This window comes from Populus trichocarpa, chromosome 19 (genome assembly GCF_000002775.5).
Source record: "Populus trichocarpa isolate Nisqually-1 chromosome 19, P.trichocarpa_v4.1, whole genome shotgun sequence".
Taxonomy (NCBI): domain Eukaryota; kingdom Viridiplantae; phylum Streptophyta; class Magnoliopsida; order Malpighiales; family Salicaceae; genus Populus; species Populus trichocarpa.
In genome coordinates, this window is record NC_037303.2 from 1,691,991 (window position 1) to 1,703,154 (window position 11,164).

General features: G+C 31.3%; 1 protein-coding gene across 4 annotated transcripts; it reads left to right on the top strand.

Annotated features, from left to right (window-relative positions):
- Positions 1-5,577: 5,577 nt before the first annotated feature.
- Positions 5,578-10,802, top strand: LOC18108080 (myosin-binding protein 1). Of its 4 annotated transcripts, none has more exons than XM_024591504.2 (4): positions 5,578-5,871; positions 7,237-8,678; positions 8,848-10,349; positions 10,460-10,802. In XM_024591504.2, the coding sequence occupies exons 2-3, from the start codon at positions 7,376-7,378 to the stop codon at positions 10,320-10,322; spliced, it is 2,778 nt and encodes a 925-aa protein (XP_024447272.2). In that variant the 5' UTR covers positions 5,578-5,871; positions 7,237-7,375; the 3' UTR covers positions 10,323-10,349; positions 10,460-10,802. The 4 variants fall into 4 exon arrangements, with proteins under 4 accessions (XP_024447272.2, XP_024447273.2, XP_024447274.2 ...); XM_024591505.2 differs by having other exon boundaries at positions 7,243-8,678; XM_024591506.2 differs by having other exon boundaries at positions 7,261-8,678.
- The last annotated feature ends 362 nt before the right edge of the window (positions 10,803-11,164 follow it).

The window sequence follows — 11,164 nt, forward strand, 5'->3', positions numbered from 1 at the left end:
AGGGTATTTATGTCAATGAAATTTCTTAAGGGTGTTTTTCACTTTGGGGTTTTTTGGAATTACTGTTTTTTCTTTTGGGGAATTTTATAATTGAAATCGAGGCTTTGTGGGTATTTACTTTGTATGGGAAGTAAGAAATCCAAGTAAGTTTCAGGGATTTCAATTTAACTTGAATTTATAGGTATTGATATCTTTTTATAATTATCTTATTTATAGATAATTAATAAAATATAAATATTATTAAATTTGGATATATATATATATATATATATATATATTGAATATTTTTTTTACATGATCCAGCCCAAACTCTTTATATAAAAGTATTTGAAACTATTATATGTAATTAGTGTGTTACATCTAACAATTTATCGAGTTTTATATATTTTGTCTCAACCTTTCTTAGAGTTTTCAAATGTAGATAATTACTAAATATTTGTGATGATAAAGACTAAACTTTAAAAATTATTATTTTATTTTAATCATATTATCAAAATATTATTGTTTTTTGTGTTGTTAAGAATTATCGTTTGTGTTTTTAAAATCAAACAAACTAGTTATTGTTGCCCAGCTTTATATAAACCTATTTAGATTTTAAAATAAAATGCTTTAATTTAATAAATATATTTAATTAAATAAAATATTTTAACAAATACAAGTGTTAATTAAGTGCCAAAAGAACTAAGATGTTAATAAAAAAACTTTAAAAAAATAAAGTTTATTAAATTTGTTTGGTTGTACAATGGTAGATTAATCAATATTGGATTTTTTCAATTTCATATTTCATGGAATCTCTTTTAATGGCACCATTGAAAAAATTGAGTTCAACCTTTAAAATAAATAAGCTCTTAGTATATGATTCTGTTTTTAAGTTATATATCAAAACATGACAAGTGTTCCTCTTCTTTCCTCCTATTGTGTTTGAAAGACATCACTCCTTGTAAATTGTAGCAGGGATGAAAAAAAAATTGAAAAATTGATTAAATAAAAAAACTAGAAAATAAATAATTAAAAAAATAGATTGGAATTTTTAAAAAACTGACCGGTTAAGTTTTATAAGCCTGAAATGGAAAAACCGAATCGAATCCAAACCGGAAAAAAAATCAAAAATCAAGCCAAACTAAAAAAACCAGTTTTTGTTATGAAATAACCGAACCGAACCAAATCCGTTCAGTTTTGATTTTTTTTATAAAAAAACCGGTTTGGTTACTTTTTTTGATATAAATTAAACCGAACAGAAAATGATCACCCATAAATTATGGTGATAGAATGTTTAATGTATAGAATTACTCAATAAGAATATTTAAACTCTCTAGAAATATTAATATTTCCTTAATATTATTGAATGATTGAAGTGTATTTTTGTATGTTATATTAAAAGAAATGATATATTTATGTCCAAAGAATAGGTACTTGAATAACACAACTAAGATTTGAGATTTTCTAGAGTAATATTAGTTTCCTCCAATATTTTATAAAATTTGAATGCCAAGAATTGAGAGAATAGCTAAATAATTTACTCATAAAGTGTTTAAACTGTAATTGTGAAATTCCCTTTTAAATAATTTACTTGTAAAGTGTTTAAACTATAATTGTTAAATTCCCTTTTGAATTAAATAGTCATAACGTTTGGAAATACAGGCCAATCCAGGTTTTCAAAAAAATTAATTTTTTTTATGTTTTGTATCGTTTTGATGCACTAATCTCAAAAATAATTTTTTAAAAATAAAAAAAATTATTTTAATATATTTCAGCATGAAAAACACTTTGAAAAACGACCACAACCACACTCTCAAACAAGCAAAGATTACATGTATTATTTATGAAATGTTTTATAATATATACTCATTAGATAGAACGGCATTTGCATGCATTATTTATGCCAGAGATGTAAGCAATAGCCTCATGTAAAATAAACCAAGGCAAGTCATGTATTTTGTTAGCTAATGTTGTCGTTGGAGGTTTTTAAACATGATCCTTCAACCCTTAAAAAAAAAAAAAAAAAAAAAGAAGGTTAAATTATTTATTTTATTTTTTTGAAAGTTAGATGTCGTTGTTGATATCAATTTGCATAATTCATCGGTTCAATTAGCTGATCATTAGGTTAAATATATTTATTATAATGATGATGTTTTGACTTTAAAAAAAAAAAATTCTTAGTGATGACCCTTATGATTTTCAATTCAGCAGGTCATTAATAAACCCACCTAAATCAACCATATTTTATCGATTCGGTCTTTAATCTGATTCATCTAAAATCCTAATTTAAGCTAGGTTTTAAGTCTTAGGTCACCTGCCTTGGCATGAATTCAAGGTTTCGTTAATGTTCTTGTGAGCTAATTTTTGTTTTTTTTAAAAAAAAACCAATAAGCATAAATTCATAAAATATCAAGTTGACTCAGTTAAAATTTAATATAATAAAAAAATAATAATTTTAAGACAATGTTGTTTAAATTTAAAAAAAAATTAAACGATATTGTTTATTTGAACATAAAAAAATATCAAACTGTGAAGAATTCTTTGATAATATCATTAAATTCAACTTGATAAATTAACCTTAAAACATACTCTTTATATAACTTGAGTTTCAAATTAAACTTTATAGAAATTCACTTAATATAAGCAAATCTACTTGTCGGTCCAAAGATAATCCAAACAACTGCATTGAAAAGGCATGCATGAAGAAGGCCACCGCGTTGGAGGAGGCGCATATGTCTTTCTTCGAGCTCAAATGGTGGCCTTCCTTGTTGCAATTAAAATCATCTTGGCGGGTCTTCCTTTATTAACAATGCTTGATGGCAGTGTAACTCCAACATGGCTCCGACAATCCATTTTTTTTTTTTTTTTTGTCTTCAAAGAGGGCTGCATTTTTTCTAATTTTTCAATTATAATCCTTTTTATTTTTAATTCTTTGAAAAACAAAAAATCCAAACAATTTTTTATAAAATCAAGCACTAATCTAATAAAAGAATGTTTTTTTATTCTTCAAGAATCCGACATTAAACTTGTCAAAACAAACTATTAAAGCTAACCTCAAATAAAATCAATATAAAACAATAAAATTAAAAAAAAAAACTTAAAGAACTGAAACAAGAATTGCACGGTTGCGAATCCAGAATGCAATTGTGTGTGTGGATGCAAAGTAGAATGAACAGCAGATTTCCTATCTGTGGTTTCTTAATACCCATTAATGAATCTATCCAACCTTGCGGTCAGTGATGATGTAATTTATTACACAGTAAAGTAGTATTGAAACAAATGTGAAGTTAGAAAGCAAAAAAAAAAAGTAGCCACTCGTTTGCTTAGGCCCTGAACGGTTTCTCAAAGCTCCATATTTGTTGGCCAAATCCAGAATGCCGACACAAGTCAATTGAAACCCTTCCATCTCTTGTCTGAAAACGAAGTTGAGTGAGATAAAGTTTGTTTGTTTTTGTATTTTAAAAATATTTTTAAAAAATTATATTTTTTTATTTTAAATTAAATTTTTTTGGTGTTTTCAGATTATTTTAATACGCTGATATCAAAAATAATTTTTAAAAAATAAAAAAATATATTATTTTAATATATTTCTAAGTAAAAAAAACTTTAAAAAACAATCACAACCACATTCCCAAACAGATAAGCAGAAACCTTGGGCACTCTAGTCTATTTACCTTGACAGACTAAAATTAGTATAAAAGTAAATCAGATCTAAACCATTATGATCTATTACATTAAAAGAAAGAAATTAATGTGAATTTAACTATTCTTCTCTCTCTCTCTCTTTTAATTTGAATGCAATTGATAAATAAGCTAAATTCATATATTTGGAAGATATAGAATTTAATTCATTTTATTTTCTATATTACCCTCATCACCTTTATCTTATTCCATCTTAAAAAAAAAAAATTCATTTTTCAAGTTTTTTTTTCCATTATTGAATTAGAATCCATTGCAAATTGCCTTGAAAATGAGTGGTGAATGCTTGAAAAGGAAAATAAAAAAAATACTCTCTTGCATCTTTTTTTTTCAAAGTATATTCTATAAAATAATTAATATGATGTTACTAATTATTTCATATGTATTATACAATTTTTTGATGAACAAGGGATTATTAATAATTAATTTAGTTCAATTAATATTTGTATTTCTTCTTCTTCTTTTTTAAGAAAAAAAACTGAATTCAAACTCTCCTTAGTAACAAATTGGAAAATTAATTAAATGTAATTATTTTTTTACAAAGTTCATCTTTTCCTTCAATTCCATTATACTTAACAATCAAAGTCAAACTTCTTAACCAATCAACAGTGCCCATAATGTTAGAATTTTCACTTTAATAGAAGTTTGTAATGAAATAGTAGGAAGGCCATTATCCCATATTCAAAATAGTAGGGACTTAATTGCTATTTATGAAAACCATAGGGTTCAATTGAAAGAAATCATAGTTATCAAAACCTTATGATTAAACAATGTCTTGAACAATTGTGAAAATATTGTGATTTTTAGTATGCGATCGATTGGTATTGTGGTTCACGATACTTTTTAAAATGTATTTTTTAATAAAAAATTGCATCAAAATAATTTTTTTAGATTTTTTTATTTTTGAAATCAGTATATTAAAACTATCAAAAAATACCTCAGAAAAACTTAATTTGATATTTTTTAGGCAAACAATAATTTTAAAAATACTTTGAAAAGTACAAGCTATTACAATACCAAATGAGCTCACATATAAACACATCTATATCATAACTCAAATTTAAAATAGTAAAATTAATTGAAAGTAAATATATCATCTAAAAAAAGCAATGGCAGAATTTAGACTTAAAATCTCAAAACTAAATTAGTCCACTCCTTATCATTTAAACTAATCTTCTGAGATTTAAAATTTATCAAATTTATTACCTAATAATATTTATTTTAAACATATTGACACGAGATATTTATTGAGTGATTTTTGTTTTAATAAAATTTTGAACAAGTTAAACCAGTTTTCTAATAAAAACAATCATAACTTTTATTTAATCATTAGACCAGATTTTGAAATTTTATGATCACGTTATACAGACTTAGTTTTCTATAAGGTTAGTCTACTAGCACTAGCCAAGCTTAGGATCATGCTCAAATTAAGTCTAAAAGTTGTTGTTTTGAAATTTTCTTTTTTTTTTTTAGCTTTTTTATGTAGACAAGATTCAAAATTTTAATTGAAGTCAATTTAGTTACTATTTAAACAATTTATATATTATCTTTAAGAGAATTAAGAATTGTTGATAATCAGAATCTATAAACTTTATTTCTATTTCATCATACAAGAATCATAACATTTAAAAGCTCCTAAATCTCTTACTCCACATCAGAAGTAGTGAATAATCTTCCGGAGACATCGGAGATATGTTCTTAAATCCATGAAAGAAATTGGAGTACATATCAAGGACGTGACACCATGAGAACCGGTAATTTTTTTATAGTAAAGGCTATCTCACTACAAGCCTAAATAAGACAGTTTAGACAGTTAGTTTTCGCGGGAATCTTCGCTCTTCTGTGGTACTACTATTTGATAAGCCTATGCCAAAAAAGTCTCCTTTCAACTTTAATTTTTACAAAGGGCAATACTTTCGGTCTCTTGTCTCTTTTCAACTGAGCCCCACTTTTAGGTTCATGGTCGGCGTGGATTTCCACTCTTGTTTTCTCTTTACACATTTTAAAATTGTCTACATCTGAAGGCAACGTGCACTGTTGTATCCACATCCAAATACTTCAAGAATTAAAAAAGAAGAAGAAGGAGCTGTCTTGTTTTTGTTTTCTTCTGTGTCTTTGTGTTTCTGCTACATGGGATTTGTTTCTTTGATTTGACTCTCTGGCTCTGAATTCTTGGATTCTTTACGTGAACAGGTCAGTTTGTTAAACTTTGACTTTGGTTTTTATGTTTTGATCATAATTTATGTTATGTTTGTCTTTTCAATCTTGTTATGAGATTTTTGTTCCGCGTTTTAATCTGCTGTGGATCTTAAATTAATGGCTTTTGATTTCTGATTCATGCTACAAGTTCAGATATTGATGCCCTAATTGTTTACTTTTAGCTTCTTAGCTTTGGCTGTCTATCTTTTGGTACTTTCATTTTCTAATTTTGGCTCATATTTTTTTTTATAGTAAGCTCTTAATTTGGGTTCTAAAAATGGGGTTCTGTGGTTGTTGATGCTGTGAAAATGGGAAGTTTTTCCTTTATTGAGATGGCTAGTTAGCTCTGGTTTAGCACATAAACTGGACTTTTTCATGCTTTTTTTTCCTGGTACATAGGTATGTGTCTTTTTCTTTGAATTTGTCTTTTCTTGTCAAGTTTAGGAGTGCAAGTTAGTATTGTCTTCCATTGATTTAGAACTTTCTTCCAAATTATCAAAAGAAGGGAAAAAACACTGATCTTTTACCTCAGCATGCAAGATCGATTTGGATTCTGAATCAGATTATAAGTTTTTGTCTTGAATTTGAATTTGGTCTTCTAGCTTCTGTGTGGAAACATGTCTATAATGTTCTTGGAGCACTGAGTTTGTCTTTTCTTGTTAAGGTTAGGAGTGCAAATTAGTATATTGTCATTTGGAACTTTCTTCCAAATCATCAAAAGAAAGGAAAAAAGACTGATCTTTTACTTCAAAGTATAAGTTCGATTTGGATTCTCATAAGTTTTTGTCTTGAATTTGGTCTACTAGCTTGTATGGAAACATGTCTACGATGTTCTTGGAGCACTGAGTTTCCATTTTCTTGTAATGATTTTCTGATTTTCTTCTGAGGCAGAGGTGCGTGCTGCATTTTTCATGGCTATATATGTGTCACAACTCACAAGAAGTGTGTCTATTTATGTGCTCAAATTTCAGAATTTAGTTTATTAACTTCTAGTTGATGCTGTATGTCAAGAATTTCTGGTATTTTTCCCCTATTAGAATGCATCTATGTTTAATTTCTAATTTAGGTTCTGTGTGAGGTGCATCCAGCAAGTGCTCACTTAATCTCTCCCAGGTTTTAGTCACGTCTTGTTTACTGACTTTTGATGTTGAACAGCCATCAGATTTCTAATTTCCATAGCTCCTTTACGTGAAATGATTGTATTTTAGTTGCGAGCAGTTCTTTTGCATGTTTTCATCTCGAGATTGTTTTTTCTTCGGAATGTCAGCTTGCTGCATTGTAAACAGGGCTTCATGTGGCTTCACAAACACACAAAAATTACTGAAAAAATGAGGTCTTTAACCCTTTTTATATTATCAGTTTCAGGTCTCCAATATTCTTCAGGTTGATTGCAGTTTCGAATCTTGCTTTGCATTCTTGAGCATTTTGGGAGGGTCGGTGTTGCTTCTCGTTTGATTAATCAACATCTCATTCCAGAAATTTCTAACCCTGCTGGAGCATGGCTATCAGCGGGGTTTCATCTGTTAAATCAAAGAAGAGGTCCTGGAGTATCAGCCCTGCATTGACATCTGCTGCTTTGGAATGGTTGCTAATGTGCATGCTCTTCATCAATGCTATATTCTCGTATTTAATTACAAAATTTGCATGTCAATGGGAGTTGCAAACCCCGTGTTTGCTATGCTCAAGACTGGATCATATTTTGGGCTCTAAAAAGTTGAAATATTATTGGGATTTGATCTGTGGCAATCATAAGTTAGAGATCTCATCCTTAGTTTTCTGTCACGCTCACAATAATCTTGTCAATGTCCATGGAATGTGTGAAAATTGCCTTTTCTCATTTGCCACAACCAATAAGTCCAATGCTGAAACGTATAGGTTGTTGGTGGGGAAGTTGGGGGAGGATTCTAGCTTTGTTTTAGATCAGGACTCACTACTTGATGGTCATAGCTCAGTTGCTAGACAATGTTCTTGTTGCAATGAACCATGGATTCCAAGAGGATATTGCCAAAAGCTGATGCGGGCTATATCAGTTGATTCTGGGGCTGCTGATCTTGATGTCCCTTTATCAGGTGCTATTAAACATGACTGCAGCAACCTGAAGAAGAGTAAACAATCTATACCCATCAGAAGTACTCGACAGAAAACTAGTGGGTTTGATCATTTATCTCATGTAGGGTACACCGAACTTAAGTTCAACTCTGATACTGAATCTGAAGTCATGTTGTCTGATGATGATGGCAAAAATGCTGTACACGAAGATATTTCAGTTGGATACGTGAAGCCAGAACCTTGCACTACCAGTCTACTCGATGATTCTGTTACTGAGAAACTGATCGATCCAGTTTCTTCACCTGAGCCTTCAATTTTGGCTTCAAAGGTGCAATCAGATGCTATCAACTCGCATACTGTCACAGCAATAGCATCTAGAGTTCCTATTGAGCATGATTTGGAGGAGCTTAATTGGCAACAAGCTGATTGCAAGGCTGATTCCTCTACACCTCCTGAGCTCATTTCCCATGATAACGTTCCTCCATCACCAATTGCCAGTGACAGCCCTCAAAAAGCATCAAAAGAAAGAGAGATTATTTCTCTAGATGACGTTCCTCAATCATCAAATGCGAAAGAAACTCCACCGGAAGCATCAGATGAGAACAGGATTATTTCAGTAGACAGTGTTCGTCCATCAACAGAGAGGATAAATCCTGACAAACTTTCACAGGAGAGCGAGCTCATTTCGCTTGTTGATTTCCTTCCATCAACAAATGGAGCAGAAACTCCTGTTCAAGGATTAAAAGAGAGCTGTAAGTTCGAACTCCTCCTCCTACAGGACTTCTATTGGTATTTCTGTTATTAGCAAAGGTTGCACTTGGATAATTTCATTTTGTAGAACTACAAAGGGCCTCAACTATTGTGGATGGTGCTAATTCATATTTTGGTAACCTTTCGTTGCTTTGTTGTTACATTATACAGGTGTATCCAGAGAAGAGGAAGCTTGGCAGACATCTGTGACAGGCGGTGAGGATCTCTGCAAGGGAGAAAGTCAGCCAGCTAGAAGAACTGACACAGCTTCAGAAATAAACCCTAGTTCTAGTGACAATGGTCAGCACTTTGCAAACTTATTGGATCTCAGTGATGCTTATAAGCTAGCTGTTGGGAATAGGGGAAGGCAGTTGTCTGGTGTTCTTGCTGAACAAAGGGCTGTAAAGGATTCTTCAAGACTTAGCGAAGATTTGAAGCTTTTACTCTCACAACTCTCTGCTGCTAGAGAGCAGTCAATGAATGATATGAGTCCTAGAGTCCCTATGAGTCCCAGAGTACCTATTAGTCCTAAATTATCTATTAACAGTGACGAAGTAAAGACTTCTGATGCTTCTAGTATCATAGGAATGCAAATTCTTCAAAAGCGAATCACGCTAGAAAGAAATGAGTCTGGTCTATCTTTGGATGGAAGTATTGTCAGTGAAATTGAAGGTGAAAGTGACATTGATCGGTTAAAACGGCAGGTTGAGCATGATAAGAAATTGCTGAGTGCTTTGTACAAAGAACTGGAGGAAGAAAGGAACGCATCCACAATTGCTGTAAATCAAGCTATGGCCATGATTACTCGAATACAGGAAGAGAAGGCAACACTCCACATGGAAGCTCTGCAGAGCCTAAGAATGATGGAGGAGCAAGCTGAGTATGATATGGAAGCATTGCAAAAAACGAATGACCTTCTCACAGAAAAGGAGAAAGAGGTCCAAGATCTAGAAGAGGAACTTGAGTTTTATAGGAGTAAGTTCCCCAACGAAGCAATCTTTGAGACACCAATTTCTGACAGAAAGGCAACAGGTACGAGAGCGGATCACTCTGAAGCTGGATGTATAGAAGATAGTGCAAGCACCAGTAAAAACTCAGTTGAAGAAAAACAAGTTGAAGGAACGAACACGTCACTTGCGGATAAGAATATCATTACTGTGAATAGTTCATTGCTTGATTTTGAAGATGAAAAGTCGTATATCACACAAAGTTTGAAGAAGTTGAAAAGGAAGCTTCATCTATTTTCTAATAATGGACTAAGCTTAGAGTTGATCAACAGTGAATATTCTGGAGACAAGGAAAATGACATGAGGGATCTGAATAGCAAAGCGGGAGCTGAACAGAATGGTGGGGCAGAAGAGAGTAAATTATCAATGACCGATAGAAGAAATGAGCCTGTTCAAGGACCCTTACTAGAGAAATCTTTAGGTTCCACTCAAGAAACTGATCTAAATTCTCTAGTAAATGAAGTTTCTGATCTAAGTCAGAAGGTGGAAGCTCTTGAGGCAGACCAGAATTTCCTTGAGCACAGCATTAACTCAATCAGATATGGAGAGGAAGGGCTTCAATTCATTCAGGAGATAGCTTCTCACCTGAAAGAATTGCGAAAGATCGGGATACAACAAAGAGAGCAAATCACTGCTTAAGGCTTTTGTATACAACAAATGATAAATGTGAGTACTCCAATGAGTTCTTCCTTTGCAGTAGAGACATTTGATTCCGAGTTCCTCGAAGTTCTTCTGATTGTGCAGCTCATTCATGCTTTTGTGCTTTCATTTACCAGGTGCTTAGTTATGCTAAAAGACACATCGATACGCCGGAATGTAAAGAAAAATTGCCGAACATGGTATTGAAGATTGGCAATCAAGTGTACAGTCTCACAAGGTTGTTTTCTCTTTGGACAAAATCCATAGGATTGAATGTCAGAGCAGTGTCATTTCCCATAATTCCTTGGTTTGCAGTGATCACAAGTTACCAGTCCCCTGCCCCCTTCAAACATGAGCTTGGATGGGGGGTTTCTTCTTTATTTTTTGATTTTGAGTGTGATTAGTGAATGCATAGTTACCATAGTTGATTTCTGTGTGGATATTGTTGACCATTCAAATAATACAAAAGTTTTTTTTTTTTTTAAATCAACCTGTTAATATGATTTGTTTGTCAATTTAACATGGTTGCACCGTACAGCCGCACACCCTCTAAATCAAGGCATCATGATCCAAAACTAAAGTTTTTCAATTTAGGTCATGTTTGTTTACTGGAAAATATTTTTTTTTTTTAAAATAAATTTCAGGAAAGTGAATTATTTTTTAATGTTTGGCAGTGTAATGAAAAATAAATTGAAAAACACTTTTCAGTGTTTGGTTATGTCATGAAAAATGAGCTGGAAAATAACTTATTAATGTTTTATTTTTCTCAAGTTTATTAAAATAATAAGGAACAAATCTTACAAATTAAAAAGTTGAATGAGAATGAAATTGAAAAAAAATAT

Bases quoted from the DNA above. Each gene is read 5' to 3' on its own strand.
- LOC18108080 (XM_024591504.2), top strand. From the start codon at position 7,376: ATGGCTATCAGCGGGGTTTCATCTGTTAAATCAAAGAAGAGGTCCTGG. The intron at 8,679-8,847 runs GTAAGTTCGAAC...TACATTATACAG, and splicing joins TCAAGGATTAAAAGAGAGCT to GTGTATCCAGAGAAGAGGAA.